The 21,884-nt window shown below is 40.7% G+C and overlaps 2 protein-coding genes across 2 annotated transcripts in view; both read left to right on the top strand.

The window, feature by feature from the left end:
- PPIL6 (peptidylprolyl isomerase (cyclophilin)-like 6) overlaps nt 1–11,060 on the top strand; it is a 24,586-nt gene extending 13,526 nt beyond the window's left edge. The window contains exons 6-8 of the mRNA XM_012651192.1: nt 2,245–2,301; nt 8,325–8,460; nt 10,850–11,060. Coding sequence (XP_012506646.1) covers nt 2,245–2,301; nt 8,325–8,460; nt 10,850–10,961 — 305 coding nt within the window. The 3' untranslated portion in view covers nt 10,962–11,060. The remainder of the gene's footprint in view (nt 1–2,244; nt 2,302–8,324; nt 8,461–10,849) is intronic.
- An 8,175-nt stretch (nt 11,061–19,235) lies between these two features.
- The window catches only part of CD164 (CD164 molecule, sialomucin), a 16,644-nt gene continuing 13,995 nt past the window's right edge, over nt 19,236–21,884 (top strand). The window contains exons 1-2 of the mRNA XM_012651130.1: nt 19,236–19,493; nt 21,868–21,882. Of these exons, the coding sequence (XP_012506584.1) occupies nt 19,319–19,493; nt 21,868–21,882 (190 nt within the window). The 5' untranslated portion in view covers nt 19,236–19,318. The remainder of the gene's footprint in view (nt 19,494–21,867; nt 21,883–21,884) is intronic.

Raw genomic sequence — 21,884 nt, 5'->3', positions numbered from 1 at the left:
GGGTCTCGCTCTTGCTCAGGCTGGTTTCAAACTCCTGAGCTTAAACAATCCGCCCGTCTCGGCCTCCCAGAGTGCTAGGATTACAGGCGTGAGCCACCGCGCCCAGCCTAGGTTCTTAATAAATACTTGTTGAAAGAATGAATGAATGAATGAAAAGATGGTTAAACAGGAAATGTACATTCTCTTCACTTCTAAAGTCCAAAGTTAAAGAAGACATTAAGTCATTATACCACCTTGGTTGGATTCCCCTTTGGGCACCCATGAAGCCTACTGCTTTCAGAAGGATTTCCCGAGATATAACTTAATACATTTTATCATCATCATCATCATATTGGGCATAATGATGAGGAAGGTGATGGCAATGGGAGGGTGTATTCCATAAGCACATGATGCTGCACAATAACAGCAGCTACTGAGCGTGATGCTCTGCCAAGTACTGCCCAAAGTGCTCTACCTATGTTATTTCACCCATTATCCCCGTTTATGCAGTTGAAGAAACAGGCTTAGAAAAAGGAGCTAATGTCAAGATTGAAATCAAAATTAATCTGACTTTAATGTTTGCTTTTAACCACTATTTGGCATCTCTGATAATATCACATGTACAAGGCTGAATTCAAGAGGGTGGGCTATGACCACAAAACAATTATAGTAAATACTGATTGAAATAATGTCAAAATAAAATATTCACCTGGGAGATCTGAAGCAGAGGACAAGGGTGATGTTGGTGGGTGTGCGGGGAGGGGACAAGGGCATGTGACTGATGTGTAGGTAATTTATCGGGAAGAAGAACCACATGGGCAGATTGGCCTGAGCAAAGCTAACTCTAGATTTGAAGGAATTGGTGCTGGGGGACTCCCTACTTCCCCATTTCCAGATTTATCCTTCAGCTACGACAGTTCTTCCTGAGAACTTCCCAGAACTGTGGGGTGAATCATGGGCAGACTGTTAGGCAGAGCCAGGTTGGAGGCTTAAGGCTTATCAATTAACTTCTGAAACAGCTTTACAAATAGTATAATTTAAATGCTTCATGCCCTTTCACAAATGAGTGCTCCCCACATGCTTGGTGTTGCATCAGATTCCTTTAAAAAATAGCACATACACTTACATTACAGGTAAATTGCTCATCCTGAGTTAAAATAACACAGTCCTTCAACAGATACTTATTGAACATTGTATCATAAGAGGAGGTGGGCTAGAGAGCTGAAGGAAGGAGAGGGCTACTGATAGGGAACTTGGGGTAGAGACACACCTGAGAGACCTCTGTTTTCACCAGAGTTAGCTTTGCTTCTCTTTTAGCTGTGGGTGGATAAAAAATAGGCCAGACACAGTGGCTCATGCCTGTAATCCTAGCATTCTGAGAGGCTGAGGTAGGAGGATTGCTTTGAGGCCAGGAGTTCAAGACCAGCCTGGGCAAGAGCAAAACCCTGTCTCTACAAAAAGTAGAAAAATTTGCTTGACACAATGGTGTGCACCTGTAGTCCTAGCTACTCAGGAGGCTGAGGCTGGTGGATCACTTGAGCCCAGGAGCTTGAGGTTGCAGTGAGCTGTGATGATGCCACTGCACGCTAGCCTGGGTAACAGAGTGAGACCCTGTCTCAAAAAACAAAACAAAACAGAAAACAGCTTGTGCATGGAATCTTTGTATGTGGGAGCATTGCCTAAGCCAGAATATGCATATCATATAAACACCCTCCTTACGTTATAAGGAACTTCATTTCCAAAATACTGGGTAAATGAATTATCACTATAGGGTAACTATAGGAATGAATATTTGAACATGGATTCTTTTTAGAGCACCTATTTTTATTCACATTCTAAAAAGAATGTACTGTTTCCATTTCATCCTCTCAGTTTAATCTTTCCATTTTTCTGAAAAGCAAGATGAACTATGGAATCATGAAGTAAGCAGAATTTATGAGAACACAGTTTTTAAAAATTGTGACAATTATAATTTAATACTTCATCATTTCAAAGGTTTTACATTAGAATTTAACCTACTTCAGAGAGTATTATAAGGAAAATATGGGATCATGAATGTATTTAATAAAAATGCTTACAAAATACAAGTGAAATTATTATAGTCATATTTTCATGGTATAAATATTGAACAATTAGGTAACTTACTCTACTCATTGGTATAAGTGGAATCATAATTTAAAACATCTTGTTTTTCCTGTGTCATTACTGTACTCTAACTCCTTTTTAATCTGAAAATTCTAATGTTTATATATTGCTATTTCTCAGATATAGTACATGGAAAAGGAGATAATGGAGAGTCAATTTATGGACCAATATTTGAAGGTATGTATCTTTATATTTTATCAGTCATATGTTAGGTGATTATTCAGCCTTAACAAGACTAGACAGTTCTTGTGGGTAACACTTGTAGTAAAAGCGGGAGTTAAAAATGATGGGAGGGTATGGTGGCTCACACTTGTAATCCCAGCACTTTGGGAGGCCGAGGATCACTTGAAGCCAGGAGTGCCAGACCAGCCTGGGCAATATAGTAAGATCCTGTCTCTATAAAAGACAGAAAATTCAGCCAGGCGTGGTGGTGCCTGCCTGTAGTCCCAGCTACTCAGGAAGACCTTTATGATGATCCATTTCCATTTAATGTACAGTAAATATATTTTCTCTTCCTTATGATTTTCTTAATAATATTTTCTTTCTCTAGCTTACTTTATTGTAAGAATACAGTATATAATACATATAACATACATATTAATATGTGCTAAGCGACTATTTGTTATTGGTAAGGCTTCTGGTCAACTATTAGTAGTTAAGTTTTTGGAGAGTCAAAGGTTATATACTTGGATTTTTGACTGCATGGGGGAGTGTGCCCCTCACCTCTGCATTGTTCAAGGATCAACTGTACATTAGAACTGTATAGTCTATATCAAAATAAGCTAAAAGACATTAAGAAAATGATACAAGACATGAAAGAGCTCATAAATCAGTATTAGAAAAACTTAGAAATGATGTGACAGAACTGAGGAAAGAATTAGCAATAAAAGAAAAATAATTTCAGAAATGAGTAAACTAGAAGGAACACAAGAGCAAATAAAAATACAAGGTATGTCCTAAAAGAAGTAGAAGGTAGGAGAAGGAGAGGTCTATATACAAAGACCAACCAACAGCAAGGAGAAGTTTTTTGTTTTTTTTTTTTTTTGAGACAGAGTCTCACTCTGTTGCCTGGGCTAGAGTGCTGTGGCGTCAGCCTAGCTCACAGCAACTTCAAATTCCTGGGCTGAAGCGATCCTACTGCCTCAGCCTCCCGAGTAGCTGGGACTACAGGCATGCGCCACCATGCCCGGCTAATTTTTTCTATATATTTTTAGTTGTCCGATTAATTTCTTTCTATTTTTAGTAGAGACAGGTCTCGCTCTTGCTCAGGCTGGTCTCGAACTCCTGAGCACAAACAATCCACCTGCCTCGGCCTCCCAGAGTGCTAGGATTACAGGCGTGAGCCACCGCGCCCGGCCCAAGGAGAAGGTTTTTAAAAACCAAGAAGAAATGAAGAAAGATAAAAAGGATGCATAAGAAAGTGACAAACGTTGAAAGAGAAAATCCAACATATAGATGATAGGTATCTCTAAGGAATTGAACTAATGCAAGGAAACAAAATGAATACTAAGAACTATAATTAAAGAAAATTTCCCCAAAATATAAAGAGAATTTGACATTCTCTATCTTATGGTGGTTATACATTATCAAACTGAACATTGAAGATATATTTATTAAATTTTAATACAATGCATATATCTTAGATGTTTGATATATTTTGACAATTGTGTACACCTCAAGTATATGCTTATGCCACAAGTAAAAATGTTTATACCTCAAATAAAAATATATGTATAAAAAGTTGAAAATACTTATTGAAAAAGCAACTCTATGTACCTGACAATACTGAAGCAGAACACTAACACCAAGACATATGTTAGTAACATTATTGAACATTAAAGAAAAAGAAAAAATTATTTAGGAATCCAGGCAAAAAGATCCAATGATTTACAAGGGAAAGAAAATTAAATCATCATATTCTTTGATGGCAATGCTTTATGTCAAAAGAAAATGGAGTAATATATTTATGATAATCAAGGAAAGGAAATGTGAGCTAAGGATTTTATATCCAGCCAAACTGACTTTGAATTATGAAAGGCACACAGTTATCAACATGCAAAACTTCAGGGCAGAGTGTTGCCATGACCCCTTCTGGTAGAATCTACTATGGAATGAATTTCACACAACCAAACTATTAAATATAAGAGAGACCCTGACATAGGCCTGGTGGTGCATTAACCATATAGTTGCTTGTAGAACTAAAATTTAATGATGAGTAAAAGGATTATCCTATATAATGACTATATACTCAGGCAATGGAGATATAGCCTATTTTTCAAAATTGAAATGAAGAATATATGTAAAAAAATTTAAAACTATTCTGAGTAATTATACTGGTGATGGGTATTATTAGTATTATTCAGAGACTGTTCTATATGTAATGTGGAATAAAGTAGGTGAGTAATTGTAGGATATTCTAATTTAATCATTTTTTGTATCTTTGAGAATAAGAATTCTCAATGTGGAAGAAAGAAGATACAGATGAAATATAATAGAGGCTAATAAGTAAAATATTCCATAGTCCTGAATATAACAGAGGCTAGTAAGTAAAATATTCCATAGTCCTGGAAATAGCACTTTAAACTCAAGAAGTATCAAATCTATATATATAGCTTTCTCTCCACTGGAGGGGTCTATAAAAATGACCAACCCAGCAGCAATGAGTACTTCTAAAATTTAGATTATTTTGACATGCCATTTCTCACTGAAAGAAACTAAGGCTTCTGGGAGAATTGGCAGATGTCAGGTCTCAGGCAGGAAATGCACAAAATGAGCAAGGAACCTCATGTTCTATCAGATAGCAAAAGCTCCATTAATGATTACTTTACATTCAAAAGGCCTCAGGAGCCAATTTGGAGTGGTTCCCACTGGCTAAAGATGTAGTAATTTGGGCTTCAAAAAGAAAAGTAATTACAATTGATCAAAACCCCAAAAATATTTTCAATCCATGAGTTCATAATGATATTATAAAATAAAGCCTAATTGGTTACCTTTGGGGTGATGATAGGAAAAGAATTCATTGTCCTAAAAACTGATGCAGGGAAAGAATCAAGCATTTATTCTGCCTTTCCTACATGAACTGAACCAAACTGTAGATAAGGGGAAACGTCTTTTTTTTTTTTTTTTTTGAGACAAGGTCTTGCTCTGTTGCTGGAGCTAGAGTGCAGTGATATCATAAAAGCTCACTGGAACATCAAACTCCTGGCCTCAAGCAATCCTCCCACCTAGGCTTCCTAAAGTGCTAGGGTTATGGGCCTGAGCCACTACACCCGGCCGGAAACATCTCTTTATAAAAATATTCCAAGTAATAAATGAAAAGGAAATAATAGCATTAGAATATCACCATTTTGCTTTCCCCAGTGAAATAATGGATCTAAGCATTTGATGCATCAATCTCTGCTAACTTCACAAAAACAGAGACAACTAGACATTACAAGCCATCTGTTGAAAGAACACACTACCAAAGGGATAGAACTTGAGTCTGGTTAAGCCTCTGAACCCAGCTGCCAATTTGCAAGAAATACAATTGGTTCTGTTATAGCGTGCCATATGTGTTCCTAAAAATCTCCACACTTTGCAACATCACACAGTAAAAACCACTGGGTTTATGGCAAGAATGAGGTTTAAAAAAACTTCCTCAGTGACACATTAAAGAACAGGATAGTAACCTAAAAAACCAGTAACATAGTTTTCCATATGTTAAATGGTGAAGAAACATATAAATACTATAATATGGCACTTTACCTTGAAAAAGACCTGAAGTTTGTTTGTGGAGGTGGGCACGGGAAAAGTTGTAGCTTTTGAATGATTTTGAAGTCGTAGAAGGAGGGTTTTCTGCAATCAGAACCCCAGATGTGCAAGTGGCTCGTAACACCACCTTAGGTCACCAGGTAAATGTCTAGGTATGCAATCCTATGTGGCTCCGCGCTGCTGGATGCAGGTTTCGTTCAGAATATCAGCAGGAGTGAAAGGCATAACACTCAACTTGTTCCCTAATGTATTGGTCAAGTTGAAATAAATTTGCATTTTTCCAAACAAGTATTATAGCAGAACTGACAGGACAGAGGACAGAGAAACATGTTGTGTGTTCAGTCAACAAATTCAAGACTGAGAGAAGGCTGGGCACAGTGGCTCATGCCTGTAATTCTAGCATTTTGGGAGGCCGAGGCGGGAGGATTGCTTGAGGCCAGCCTGAGCAACCGTGAATCCCATCTCTACAAAAAATAGAAAAATTAGCCAGGAGTTGTGGCACGTGCCTGTAGTCCTAGCTACTGGGGAGGCTGAGGCAGGAGGATCACTTGAGCCCAGGAGTTGGAGGTTGTGAGCTATGACGATGCCACTGTACTCTAGCCTGAGCGACAGAGCAAGAATCTGTCTCAAAAAAAAAAAAAAGACTGGGAGAAATTCTAGAGGTTCAATAGCTCAGATTCATTAATAGATAAAGTGTAAGGAAAAGAAAGGGATAGATCTAAGAATCTGTAGACTAAAAGAGACTTAAAAAGTGTTAACAGCTCTTTTAAAATGGGAAAGACTAAACTAAGATCCATATACACATTCTATACCTAGAGAATCCATAAAGTAGTCACTTAGTTTTCACATCCATACATTTTAAATTTGTAAGTCGGAGACTACCTACGCCTTTTAAAAACATACTTTATTGTCTCTTTATAGCAGTGGTTTCCAAATTGTCCTCTAAGGAGTTCCACAGGGTCCTGAATAAGTATCTTCAGGAGATAGGGAGGCTCTAGGCCCTTTTAAAAATCTGTTTTATATGCTTTCACACAGGTTGCATTTTTTTTGATAGGTATTATGATTAACTGCTTAAAGTTCCCCCATAAACACAGATTTTTTGCTAAAAATGTTACAACTCTATAAATTTTCTTTCCTATTATTTACATAATTTAAGAAAAATAAATTCATAATATCTAAAAGCAATGACAAATACCATTCTATTAAAACTCTTTTAGTCTTTGCTTTGGGCAGATTTCCATTCCATGCAATTTTCTGTGAAATTAATGGGTTATTTCTATATTCTACTGAAATGAATAGAGAGCATCAGTGTAATTAGATAGACTCATTTGTACAAAAATACCTTATTTGTATTTCAGAGGTCTTTATTCAGTTTGCAATTTAACAAGCTAAAAGTAACCACCATAGATATGGCTTAGTTGCTTGGTTTGCTTAGTTTTGATACTTAAAATAATAAGAATAGTTAGCAATTGTAGTTTAATAACATCTTATCAATAGTTAATATTCATATTGAAGCAGTTCAGGAAATTTTACCCCAAAACATGAGTTTCCCTTCACCCCCACAATAGCTTTCAATTATTCCCAGAACTTTAGTGAAAACTTTTATTGATTTTTTCATCCATCACTTCCTTCTGTGTATTTGAACTTGGAGGCAAAGCTGTAAATGGTACTTCCTGAAAATGGTAGCCTGATAATCACTGTACAATTCTTTTTACTTGTTAATCTTACATTAAGAAAAACTATTGCTTTCCATAAAATCTGGGTCAATCTATATAAGCTTTGAGATTAAAATTTATTTGATAATAGCTAAAAATAAGCAAAAATTAATTTCCTTTCATCATCATTTAAAAAAATGCATAGAATGGAAAATTACATGGAATGAAAATCTACCCACTTAAGGCCACACCTATGTAAATTACCGTGGTAGGAGGCCTAGAGCTACAGCTAGACAAGCTCCTTGCCTTCTACTACCAGAAAGGAAACATCATGTAAACCAATAATTACAGAGTGTTATAAGGACTGCCCTAGAGCTATGTGTAAGATGCTGGGGGTCAGGCAGATCTGAGAAGGACTTTTCAGAGGAGGTGTTTTTAATGATCACATTGGTAGTTTGAATTAAATACCACTACCAAAACAGGAGAAAGTTTGTTGACTTTTATTCTTAAGCAAGTACTGTGTATACTTCCTTTTACATTATTAATTTTCTTTGCACACTTATTTATGGCAAAGATAAACTAAAGCTAAATATTCAAATAGTTCTAATAAGATTTTACAGCTTATCTTTTTTTTAATAGCCCATTTGAATGTTTGAAAGTAATATGAAACAATTTGGAATGTATTGATAAATATGATTGACATTGTTGCCGAGTGTTCTATTTGTTCCTTAATTGTTACAATCAATTGAAATAATACAAATATTTTAATGACCTACTGCTTATTGTCTTTCCTAGATGAAAACTTTTCAATTCCTCATAATAAAAGGGGAGTTCTTGGAATGGCCAACAGAGGCCGCCACAGCAATGGATCACAATTCTACATCACACTACAAGCAGCTCCCTATCTAGATAGAAAATATGTGGCTTTTGGGTATGTACCATTGTAGGTTTGTCTATATAATATTCACACATGTAAAAATATCATTCAAAAAGATGTGGGTAAGTATTGTACATAGTCTATGGATAGCTAAAGAGAGGGCTTAAAAACAAAAGTAATACAAATATAGACAAAAATATTTAGAAATAAATATTTTAGAAGAAGCTTGCCATCTATAAAAACATAGAAACTATTGGGCACTGTGGTTCATGCATGTAATCCCAGAGGATTGTTTGAGGCCAAGAGTTCGAGACCAGCCTGGGCAACATAGTGAGACTCCCATCTCTACAAGAAATAAAAAATTACCCTGGTGTGGTGGTGTGTACCTGTAGTTCCAGCCACTAAGGAAGTTGAGGCAGGAGGATCACTTGAGTCCAGAAGTTCAAGGCTACAGTAAACTATGATTGGGCCACTGCACTCCAGGTGCCTGGGTGACAGAGTGAGACCCCATCTCTAAACGAAAATACAAAATATATACAGAAACCATTTAGGCACAGCCATGATGTTCTGTCTGTGTCTATCTATCCATACATCCATACATCCATCTATCTTCAGCCTCAAGGATATTATCAATTTTTAATTACTATTAACCATACCATAGTGCTTAATAATGTAGATAGATTTATATGCAGAAGTGAAGAGGTAAAGCCATTTAAGTAATTGTCCACGGACATGGTGACAAGATAAAAACTATGCAAGTTACATGTAACTTTTTTCACTGAATAACTTTAAATATGGAAACATCTCAGATAATGGTTATTATTAGAATATTATTAGGAAGATGCTTATAGGCATGTGGACCTAGAGTGGGTGATGGTATACTTTTCATCACTCCAGTGTGAAGTGAATGTGGGTAGAGCTTACGTTGTCTTCCCTGAAATGATATAAAGTATTAGAATTTTTCTGAATAACTGTTAGATTTATTCCAGCCACTCCATAGGGATAATTATTGACCTTCAACCCCTGCAGAAATTTCATACCAGTGTTCATTTTAACCACTATAATTCCTTCAGCATAATGTTTCCATGATATTTCCAGGTTGAAAAAGTAGAAAGTATATTTTCATCCAAAAGATATCTTTAAAGAGTTGACTTTACATTAGTAGATACAGAACCTAAAATGAGTTGTCTTTAGTTTTTCATCATCCTAAATAAACTGTATTGTGATTTTGAAAATGCTTTCTTGAATTAATTTTAAATGCAAATAACCCTCACCGCTTCTCAGATCATTTAAATCTTTCTGCCATCTTGCTGACACTCTCTCCGCCCTCTGCTGACTGCTTGATGATCCTTTATATCTCAGCTAAAGGTTCCTTTCTCAAGCACGAACGTGACTACTTTACAGTCTTTAATGCCTCCATTGCCACCTCCACACGTGCAGCACCTGCGGTCTCGAGTGCCATTCCAAGTCCTCCACTCTCTGGCCCCATATCTTTTTTTCAGCCTTCACTCTGCTGTTTTTGTGACTCATCCAACCAGAACTTTATAAAGCACCTGCAATATACCAGTCATGGTACTCAGTGCTGGGGAAGAGCACAATTCCTGCTCTTCAGGAAGCTTAGGGTGTATTACGAAACCGACACCTATGCGACAGTGAGACACGGGCTAGGCAAGTTCTGTGAATGGTTCACTGGGAATACAGAAGACAGGGACAAAGCTAGGCGTTGAGCACAAGTGTGATCCCTGCCCTCATGGGAGAATCAGAAATTTATCAAAGAAGCATACAAATAAAAGGTATGGGAACTCATCTAAAGGAGAAGGGGACCTTGACATGAGCAGGAAGGCCTGGGAAACTTCCCTGAGGAAGTGATGACGGAGCTGAGGTCTGACGGAAGGTCAGGAAGTGACCAGGCCAATGGGTGAGAAGAAAGAGCAAAGGGGACAGCTATGACAGGAGGGAGTATGGGGCTCTTAAGGTACTGGAAGCTGGTCTGTCTGGAGCAGAGGACATGCACCCAGGTTCCCTGAGGGCCATGGGAAGCAGACCATGCTGACCCTGGAAGGCCCTGGTAGGGATTTTTGGTCTTTATCTTAAGGATAATGGGAAATCATTGTATTTTGAGCGGGGATGTGACATCAGATTTGTATTTCTAAAAGATCACCCTGATTGCAGTGAGGAGACAGAGGGAAGGCTGCCAACCAGATGGCGGGGGCCAGCCAGGAGCCAGTCGCAGGCAGGAGGGATGGCCGCCTGGATTCGGGTACCTGTGTAGACGTGGCTAAGTGGACACATCTAGAGCTATTTAGGAGACTTATGACTGATGTTAATTTACTTCGTAGGAAATAGCCTTAGCTATAGCTGGGTAAGACTCCATTTGGGAATGTAAGCTAACTGTGAAAATTTATGACTGACTAAATTTTCCATTTTTTTCTCCTATGTATAGGCAATTGGTTGAAGGAACAGAAGTTCTTAACCAACTAGAATTAGTTCCAACAGAGAATGAAAGACCAAAACATACATGTATAATTGCTGACAGTGGAGTTATTTATGCCTGATTTTCATATCAATATTTTCTGTGATAATTCATTACTTTCTATCTGATCAGCTGTTTCTAGATTTAATTAAACAGTGCTTGGTAATATGTAATTTGAAAACTGTGGCAGACACTGTAGGTTGGCTCGTCTGACACCTAATCCCTCCCCATTTTCCTTTAGTCAGCGCCTTCACCATACAGACTCTAAAAGTGAAATACTCGATTTCCCAGCCTTCTTTGCAGCCAGGCATGGCCATGAGATGCCGTCTGGCCAGTGAGACAGGGGCGGAGCACCCTTGTCCTGCCCCCTCCCCTTCATCCAGGCTTGAGAGCGGCTGAAGCTGCAGCTGTCCCCTGGTGCCCATGAAGGAAAGACCAAGAGAACTACAGAGACAACAGCTCCAACTCTTAAGCTGCGGGACCAACACCAGCAACCACTCATCTCTGCAATCTTACTTATATGAGACGAATAGACCCCTGTGTTGTTGATGTTACCTTTGGCTGAGAATTTTGTAACTTGTAGCCGAAAACATTTTTAATTTCTCAGTGTACCTAATGGTCTTTGAATCCTAAAACATTTCTAATAGAATTATGTTCTTGTTTGTAACTAAATTTCCACCATGAGAAACTTGGTAAATATTAATAACCAAATAGGAGTGACGTGACAGAAAAAAACAATTCATTGTAGTATTTCATTGCACTCATACATCGCATTCAGAAAGGGTATATATACTTTGGATGTTTTTATATATGACGAGAATATAATCCTTGTCTCTCTGAGCCATACCAACAGTATGAAAAGCAAGGGCTTGGGTTATAGTCCCTATGGTGGTTGACTCATGTCATGTTATTGGAGATCCAGCTTTATCAGCTGCTCCAGAATCTAAGGTTCTCAAACTCTTGTCACCTGGGGAGCTTTTTAAATACAGATTGCCGGACATTGTCCTTGACCTACTGAGTCAGAGTCTAAGCATGTGGCAGGGATTCTGTGTTCGTTTAGCTCTCTCCCAGTGGAGAGAGACAGCTGGGCACTAGTCACTGGGGAGTCACCGCCAGGCATAAGTGACTGGCTTCAGCCCCCTTGGTGTAGTCAGCAGAGTGCTTGACTCTTCTAGGTGTCCTTGCTCAGCTCCCATCACCCGCCACCACCCTACCCTGTGCCCCTGCTCTGCCCAGGGCAGTGCGCTTTCTTACTCTAAGCAAAAAGAGGTTTGCCTTCCGAGAATGATCTCTCTTCAATCTTAAATGGGCAGGCCTCTAATTTATATGGAGCTTGCCAAAGGTAGGCATATGCTTTTTTTCCCCCTGCTTTTTTATTTTGAAACAATTATAGATTCACCAAAAGTTGCAAAAATAGTACAGAGCAGTCCTAAGTAGCCTTCACCCTGTTTCCCCAGTGGTTACAGCTTACACAAGTATGGTACAGTATCAAAACCAGGCGATTGACATTGGTACAATGTGCGTGATGCCATCTTACTGAGCGTAGGTTCGTGTAACCAACACCACAACGAATATATAGAACTTCTTCAGCACCACAAAGGCCTCCTTCATGCTATTCCTTAATAGTCACACCCACTCCCCTGGCCTCCCTATCCCTAACTCTTGACAACTGGCATATGTTTTTTTTTTTAAATGACAGCTTGATTGCTATGTGACATATGTTTTTACATTAAGATCTGAGGGTATGGGGAGAAAGCACACCACCTGTATCACATTCTCAATTGACTCAGAGGCAGCATAGTGTTAAGAATGTATGTTCTAGAGATAGACTGCCTGGGTTCAAATCCTGGCCCTGCCATTGCCTAGCTGCATAAATTCAGGCAAGAACTTCTCTGTGCCTCAATTTCCTCATTTGAGAAACAGTGGTACCTCCCACATAGGATTGTTGTGAGGGTTCAATGAATCAATAATTTGTATAAAGAACCTAGAATCAGGGCCTGGTAGGATATAAGTGCTTAATAAATGTAACACTCAATAAATTACTGAAAACCTTCAGAGTATAGTCACAGAACTAGTATTTTTTTAAAAAGCCCTCCAATGACTCTGACAGCCAGATTTGGGAACCCTTGAAGAGACATCTCCTTGTCCTATATCCATAGGGTACAGGAAGAGGAGAACTCAGGCTATTGGTCTGAAGCCTCCAGACCCCTTCTCTGGGCCTTTGGCCAGGTCACACCAGGGACATGGCAAACAAAAGAGAGCTGAGCTTGCCACCAAGGCTCTAAAATACTAGTGAAACAATCAGTCAATGAAAACTGATGCTTTGCAGGGCCCCTGGTTAAAACAAGTCACAAGTGTCGGTCATGTAATGACCAGCAGCAGAGCAATTCTTGCTGGTGACAAAGCTGTACATTAATGGCATCAAGCATTTTAGCTGATATTGTGAAAGAACTGGGATATTTGAGTGGGTGTAAGAAACTGATTCCAGCTTCATTTGTCAGTTTAGCAACAATGTAAAAATAGAAGTCTGCCAGTCTTCTCAAGGATGGCAAGTCCATGGTCCCTTTGTTCACTCTAACTTTCCACTTCTGGGCTGTGGAAACTTCAACCACAGATCTCTCGGTGCAGTGGTTCTTATTACCGCCATTTAAAAGTACAATAACAATACTATATTTTTCTGTTGGCTTTCAATTTCATTAGTGAAATGGGATACATCTATCTCATAGTGTGGGATACATCTATCTCATAGTGTTTTGAGGATGAATTGAGATAGCAAGTGAAGACACTTTTTAATAACGCTTGGCACATAGCAGATATTCAATAAAAATTAGTTTCCCTTCTGCAACGACTCCCCACAAAAACCAGTCAAGCTGCCACTGACAGAAAGAATATCATCATTTCAAGAAACATCAAGTCCTTGTTATGCTGAGTATTAGCTATTCTCATTAACACCACATTAACTTTCAATTGACTGAACTAATTCAAAGGTGTATCTTTGAAAATTAAAATCGAGCCTGATGCAGTGGCTCATGGCCATAATCCTAGCTACTGGAGAGGCTGAGGTGGGAAGATCACTTGAGCCCAGGAGTTCGAGACCAGCCTGGGTCACATAGGGAGACCTCGTCTCAAAAATAATTCTTTTTAATTAAATTAAAGTTGGTCTCGACCACACTTAGCAATAGTCTGTCCCTTATGGGAACTCATTTTTTTTTTTTTGACTTGTGGAAGGTATTTTTTTTTTTTATTTCAGCATATTATGGGGGTACAGATGTTTAGGTTACATATGTTGCCCTTGCCCCCCCCCCCAAGTCCGAGTTTCAAATATGTCCATCCTTCGGGTGGTGCGCATTGCACTCTTTGTGTATGCAAATACCCGTCCCCTCCTCCCCCCTCCCCCCTGCCCAACATCCAATAGATGTTATTCTTATATGTGCATTTATGTGTTGATCAGTTAATACCAGTTTGATGGTGAGTACATGTGGTGCTTGTCTTTCCATTCTTGGGATACCTCACTTAGTAGAATGCGTTCCAGCTCTATCCAGGAGTATACAAGAGGAACTCATTTTTTAAACTATATTGATCATACTATCTCCTACCCTTCCCAAAATGGAATCACCACCACTTAAATCTGGCAAATCTTAAGTCAGTCCAGATCAAATTTTATACATCATAAAAAAATATTGGTTAAAAAAAAAATCTCACATTTGAAGTGATGCTGATGCTGCTGGTCTGGAGACCACACTTTAAAACCCACTGGCACATATTAAAGACAGATTTATGAGCAACTTAGTGGCACACAGGTATGCAGGAGAAAGAGAACAGCTATAAAACACTCAAGTGTGACCTAAAACGGAAAAGAAAGAAGAAAAATGATGAGACAGGAACTTTGATTCCAGCAAAGCAGCAGAGGAGGTATGCATACACTGGCCGATCAGAATGGACAGTGCCCAGAGCCGGTTGCAAGGTCCTGGAGTTCTTGGCTGGGTGGGATGTAGCCCTTCAGCTGCTGGAGAACGGCAGTAGGGCAGTCTGAGGGCCTGGGGCAGGGACTGGGGCATTTGGGCTGCTCAGGGCATGCTCTTTGCCAATCAGAGTATTACCTGAGTATTTTAATAACCAGAGTGGCCACTGGGTGTGTTCTGGCTGAAAATCAGCTCTCCAGGGTAGGAGCAGGAGGGAAGTCATAGCTGATGCAGGATAGCAGAAAGCTGCTGGGTGGTTCAGCTTGAACTTGGAGGCTGTTCCTAAGGAACAAGTCAGAAAAAGTCTTCCATTTCCTAAAGGACCAAGACATATGATGCAAAGAGCTCTATAGACCCAGGATTTGAGGCAGAACAGAAATAAAAATTATGCATCTTAGGTGCCATCCTAAAGAGAACCTGGGCTGGGCTCCATGACTCTTGCACATCCAGGAGTTTTGTGTTGTTTGTACCCCAACCTTACATATGTTTGTGAAAAAAACAAACTATAAAATGTCTTCTTTGACATAATTTTGTAGATGAAGAATCGCTACTAAGAACCGTAGCAATTTACAGGGCTAGAACAGTGTCTGAAAGTTAGAGTGTAAAGCAGTCTTCTCACACTTTGATACTATGCATGTGTGCCTATCTTCTGGGGACCTTGCTAAAATGCAGGTTCTGATTCAGGAGTTCTGAGGTGAGGGCTGAGAGTCTGCATTTCTAGGTGACATAAATGATATAGGTTCTCGGTGACATAAATGATATAGGTTCATGGACCACACTTTGGGAAGAGTGAAGCAGTGGTTTTCAACCTAAGCTGCATATTAGAAACACCTGGGGAGCTTTTAAAACTCTTGATGCCCAGGCTTTACTCCAGACTGATTAAATCAGTACCCAGGCACCAGTATTTTTCATCTCCCCCCATGCCGCCCCCAACCCCATGCAGCCAAAGTTGAGAACAACTGCTCTGAAGTGTAACGCTCCCCCTCTGGAGCCCTGGAACAGATATCAAAGAAATATCCCATAGTCAAAGTGGAAAAGCTCCTAATGAGAATACCTCTAGTATTTCATCATCAATCCTAATCATAGTGTTAATTGTAAGAATCTAATATACAGTTTTAGCTCTCTATTAATCTTTGATTTGTCCTGATCCTTCTCTCATTTTGTCAAAACTGATTTAGATACTATTACATGAGGCTTACTCCACGTTGTTAAACTGCATTATAGGTGCTAGTTCTGGCCTCCCACCTGTACCCCTTCTAAATGAATCTGCCCTGACCCGCAGCTGAGGAGGGGCTGTGGTTCAGGGAGCCAGGGGTAGCAGGTGCCCTTCTGTGCTCTTAGCTACTGCTGTTTTTGGCAAGAATGGACAACTGACTGAAGCGAGCCAGTTTGTTCATTTACTCATTCTTTTTTTTTTAAAATCATATCAATGAAGTGCCTACTATGAACTGGGCCTCATGCCTGGAGCAGGGAATAAATTGGTGAGCACCGTCCTTATTCTCAAAGTTGCCAATCTAGTGAGGAAGACAAACAATTGCACTATGATGTGGTATATGCTTTGTTATGCCCAAGTCCAGGGTGCATGGGTGCACAGAGCAGGAACACCTTCTGTAGTCTAGGAGTGGGAAGAAGGGGTAGTTCAGGATTTTAAGGATGGCTTATGACAGGAGTGACATCTTAGCTGAGAGACCTGAAGGAAGAGGTAAGAGTCAGCCATGTGCCAGAAGGGGATAAGAGTAGGCAGCAGAAATTGCTCAGACACAAGAAAATATAACCAGTTAGAACTGAAATTTCAAAGAACTCTAGTGTAGATTTCATAGGATGGGGTCAGAGGAGAGAGTAGGTAGTGGACATGCTGGGAAGGCCTTGTATGTCATTCAAGTTATCTCTTCCAAGAACTATACTGTAATACTGGCCAATGGAGATGGTAGCTGTGGACACTAGAGCTGGCAAGGCCACATGGGGTTGGAGCCTGAAGCAATGTCCTAGCAAACCAGGTTCACATGCCAGGGATTCCTCCTTTTAAGTTTAAATCTCCCTTGGCCCACGCATACTTGGTTTCCCAGCCCCAAATGTCCCTAAGATTTACTGTCATATTCTTACTACGAATTAATCCCCTTTAATATAAGCTAGTATAAGAGGGTTTCTATTTTTTGCTATCAAGGAGTATAGGCAAACTTCTGATTACTAAAGGACCACTGGATATTAGCTATACTTAGAGCTAGAAGGCGGGCTCCTGTTTGGAGTGTTGGTCTGTTTGTTTGGGGGATGGTGTTGACAGAAGGTCAAAGCAATTTTTTTTTATTTTGGGTTTAGAAAATTAGAGGGGGCTTATACTGCTAGCATAATCACAAAAGCAGAAGCATTCTGTCTTGTTGCCTTCAAGGAAAGAAATGGTTAAGAAGGTGAATCTAACCACCAATCAATAATCTAATTGCACGTAAAGTCTCTAAAAGGAAATAACCTGAGTGATAGCTGACCTTGCAAACAGAAGCCTCTGTGACAGTGGTTCTCAGGTAGGGATGACTTTACCCCCCAAGGGACATTTAAAAACGCTGGGCAGTATTTTTGGTTGGCACAACTGAGGGGTAGGTAGAGGCCAGGAATGCTGCTAAACATCTCATAATGCACAGGACAGGCAAGAATTAACCAGACTAAAATCTCAATAGTGCCAAGGCTGAGATACCTTGCTCCTTCAGGAACTGAAAATAAAGCTGTTTCTCTAGAATGGTTAAAATGTCCTTGATGTACCTCTACAGATGCCATGCAAGATAAAATAAGCCAATGGTTTTCTAGTCTTAAAACAGTGAAATGCCCCCTTATGAGGACTAATGAAAATCTGAGGACTAGACTTGAACACTCAGATGACAAATTGTGAAACGATGGTCTCCAAAGTGGTGTGTGTTCATCCTAAAGTGGAAACAAGATAATCCGTGGGGGTATGAGAGCAGAACTTCTATTATATTTTTAACCTTAAAAAAATAAAAGTTGACTCTATCTTCATTTAGTCTGGGTGTCAGACAGTCATGTACTAAATATGGCATAAGAGGCGCCCTGAGAGAAGAGCAGACGTTCTTACTTGACGGCCATAGGCTAGACCAGTTAAAATCATGTTTGTTTACATCCAAGTAAATCTCCAACAAGTGTAGTCAATGGAACAAATATTCATAGTCATGAGGGTACAGAAGGACCACACTGATTAGATTCCACGGGAGAATAAAAGCTTTCGACTCGAGGCAAAAAGGTAAAGCACTTATGTACTCATCATTTTCAGTGTTTGTGGCAGAGCAAAACAAGGCTTTACAAAAGTAATTAATATTCATGTTATTAGGGTAAATATGCCATAATTAAAATTACATTTTAAATATAAAACAACTGAAAACACACGGCATTAAATACAACTTTTGAAAGTCTAATTTTTACCAATTGACATAAGCATATTAAATTTTGCAAATATTTTGAGACTGGGCATCAGTTGGCGCTCACTCTTACTTAAAAGCCTGTGCAGTGCTCGAACACTTACAGGCACTTAAAAATCCAGCTCTGACGCCAGGCAATCCTGCGTCTAGGTCAAGTCACTTTTCTGAGCCTCAATTTCCTCACCTGTAATGTGGGGACGGACCCAGTGGCCTTGCAATTCAGACCGCCTTTAATTCTCTGACTACAGTGGTGGAATTGAGTGCTGCTTATCGCCGTCTGAAATTACAATTAGGAAAAGCCAGGCTGGGAAAGTGTGAGACAGTATGCAGCTCTGGCAGGGACCGCTTTCCGTGCTTCAGCCGCTCACACTGGGCGGCAGAGCAGAAACTCAACCACGTGGTGTCTCCATTTCCCCAGGGAGTCCCATCGCAAGGTTACTTCCAGCGAAATCGATCTTCAGGGAAAAAGGCGGGGGTCCTAGTGAGGATATAAGTAAGTACTCTCGGGGACACGGTAGCACAGCACAAATTTAGCTCTTGCTCTCATTCTACGAGCACCGCACAAAAACAACTTCCGCCCTTTTTCGAGCAGGCGCGGCCCCAGAGGTCACGTGGGGCCGCGGAATTACGGCCTCGCGATGCGCTCAGGGGGACGCCATAAGCCACGTCACGTAGGTTGTTCCATCGAAGCCAGGGTGGGGGCTTTTCTTATGGTAGGCACGAGGAACGTCCAACTGCTCCTTGTGTGGAAATATAAGGACAAGTAAAACCACTTGCAGAGTCTGGGCAGTTTCCTTGCTATACTACAGTCGCTTTGAGGGACAGCCTCCTTCGGTTTTCTCTTGAGTCCCTTGCTTCCCCCCGTAGAATTCCCGTTGGTATCGCCCTCATCCCGCCTCCACTCAGCCTCGCCCCCGCGCGCCGCGGCCTGGGGCCCCTCACGTGACCCCAGCGCGCTCCCGCGGGGGAGCGAAGTCTCGCAAGCGGCGCCGCAGGGGACGGAGGCACTGAGCGTTGTGCGCCGCAGCTTTCGGCCGGACACCAGCGCTGAGGACACGATGTCGGCGCTCTCCTGCCCACCGCTTTGGGCCGCCACCTGCCTGGCCGCGCTGTGTGTGCTATCCGCGGGTCAGAACACGACCCTCGCCCCAGGCGGAACGACTCCGGAGCCCACCACCAAGATAAACACGACGCTGGTGACATCCGTCCCGCCAGTCACCACTCCAGTACCAGGTGGGCGCCGCTAGCGGGCTTTCTGCGCTCGCCCGCCCAACCGCACTGTCTCCCCCGGGTGCGCGGAGGGCCGGGCAGGGCGGGCTGCGCTCGGGGTACGGCCGCTGCTCGGGCAACATGGCGGCCCGCCCCAGTCCAGCCGCGGCCGGCGCGAGTGGGGAGCGCCCTGGCGGGAAGGGGCCGGGCGAGCCCCTGTGGCCGTTGGGCTGATACCGACCCCAAAGCGTTGCCCGTCGCGGTACTTTTTAAAAGTGCATTGTAATCCCTAGTCTCACCTTGGGCTCGGAAGTGGGGACGTGGCTTCCTTCCGCGGTGGCAACTGTGGGGTTGATGATGGGGCGAGGTGACGCGCCTCTGAAGTTGGCGGTGAGACCGAACTCCCTCCCCCTGGGGCTAGTCGTTTATCCCCCCACGGTTTCTCTCTCCTGAGGTACCTTCTTCGGAAGTTGGGGAAGGAGAAAGACGCTAATGCTTGTTCGTGTCTCAGACTAGGGTCTGAGAAAATAAGTCACCTGAGATTTAATTGCGTTGATTTTGCAGGTAGATATGGGACATAACTAAAATTTGATCGTTTAATCAGTGAAAACTTTACATTCTATACTATGTGCAAAGGATATGTATCTTTTAGTACTTAAGTCTAAACTGAAAGATAGGCGAAACGTAGAAACCAGAAAGACGGCGATAAAGTAACTCTCCTGAGACCGCGTGTTTAGTAGGTTGTGGAGTCGGGATTGGAACTCGGATCTGTAGATTTTCTAAAGTCCGATGGAGGACATAACTTCTGTTAAACTCTGCGGTCGAATAGGGTTGGTTAAGGCATAAACAGATTTTAAAGCAGAAATTGGCATATGCTGTGACAGCACGAGAGAGAGGGAAGATAAATTGGAGGTAATAAGTGAAGAAATACTAGGTGTTTAAAATCTGCAGTATGGTATGATTGGTTATTCTAGTTAACAATGGGGTAAGGGATATCTTGGCTTCTTGACCGTAGGATTGCTAAAGCGTAATGATTTTACCATGTCATTCATATTCTTCTAAAACGTCTTCTCTAGTTGTAGTATTTTATAAAATTTAAGATATACTAAACTTAAAGCTTTTTTGTTAGCTTCAGAAAGATATGTAATGGTAAAATTTAAAAAGTTTTCGATGAGAAAAGTAAATTGTAGTACAATACTGGGAATTCTAACCGCACTATATTTAAGATGATAGAGCAGAGTGTTTTTTGTCTCCTACATAATCAGCAGTTTCCTCTCAGTTTTGTGTGTGTGTGTATAAGAGAAGCTTGGAAATAGCAAATCGATTGCCTTTGTATAATTGAAATGCATGCAAAGGAGATAATTTGCATTGTTTGGAAATCTTAGTTGGATAAGGTGCAGTCTGAGAGATAACAAGTTTATTCATTGTAAATAACATTCACTCACTACAACCTTCATCAAGTACACAAGATTTTACACAGGTAGCATTTTTTATCTGTGCAAACTTCCGAAGAATTTACTTCTTTGTGACCTCATCACCCCCGCCCCACCATGCATGTCCCAGTCTTTAATAAATACTAATGATAAAGTATTGAAATGCAGTGCCTTTGCAGAGTGTTTTTTTTTTTTTTTTTTGGCAGGGGAAAGCAAATGAGTGTTTGCAGGCATCTAGTTTATAGGAAAATGAGTAGAGCCCACGGTAGTCCATTCGTTTGTCCAGACATTGAATTGTAATTAGCTTTCTTTGAGTACTGTTTTCTGGACCGTTCGGCATAAACTATTGACAAATACCTTGTTAACTTGTTGAATTACATGCACATGAATGTGGCCTTTCCAGATGTTGTCCCCAGTTGTGGAGGACTCTGGGAAGAGTGGATGATTTTTGAATCAAGAATTCCTGGGAAATTAGCTCCTTTGCAGAAAGAGCATCGTCGGAGCTTGGGTTCAACTTGTAATAAATCTATTACTATTAAAAATCCCAGGGTTTCATCTGATATTTGGGGGCAGTGATTTCCTTATGTGTAGTATTGGTCTTACAGCAAAGCCTTTTTTCCAGTATTTTTGTGTATTAAGGACACTTCGAAATGCCTCAAGAAACCCTGAGTGGCTTTCATGTGGCTGCCCTGTGAGAAAGGATTGTGTAGACGATAGGCTACGAGGTATGAAGTGTGTCCACTAGCTTTTTTTTTTTTTTTAAACGAGTTTACTTACAGCTTCATAATTTGTAATAATTGGAATTTCTTAATCAGTTTAGAAAGTTTTATCATGTCTCTGAACTAGTAATTCTGGCAGTGTGTATACTGCTTATTGTTCAAAAAAGATAAGTAGAACAAACTCAAATGAGATACCAGTTAATTCATTGATTTTATGCTTTTCTCCCCTCTATCCCTCTCCCCCAGAAACCTGTGAAGGCCGC

Source organism: Propithecus coquereli, unplaced genomic scaffold (assembly GCF_000956105.1).
Source record: "Propithecus coquereli isolate 6110/MARCELLA unplaced genomic scaffold, Pcoq_1.0 Scaffold35, whole genome shotgun sequence".
NCBI lineage: Eukaryota > Metazoa > Chordata > Mammalia > Primates > Indriidae > Propithecus > Propithecus coquereli.
The sequence above is the reverse complement of the archived record's forward strand: the minus strand, read 5'-3'. Positions and strand labels throughout refer to the sequence as shown.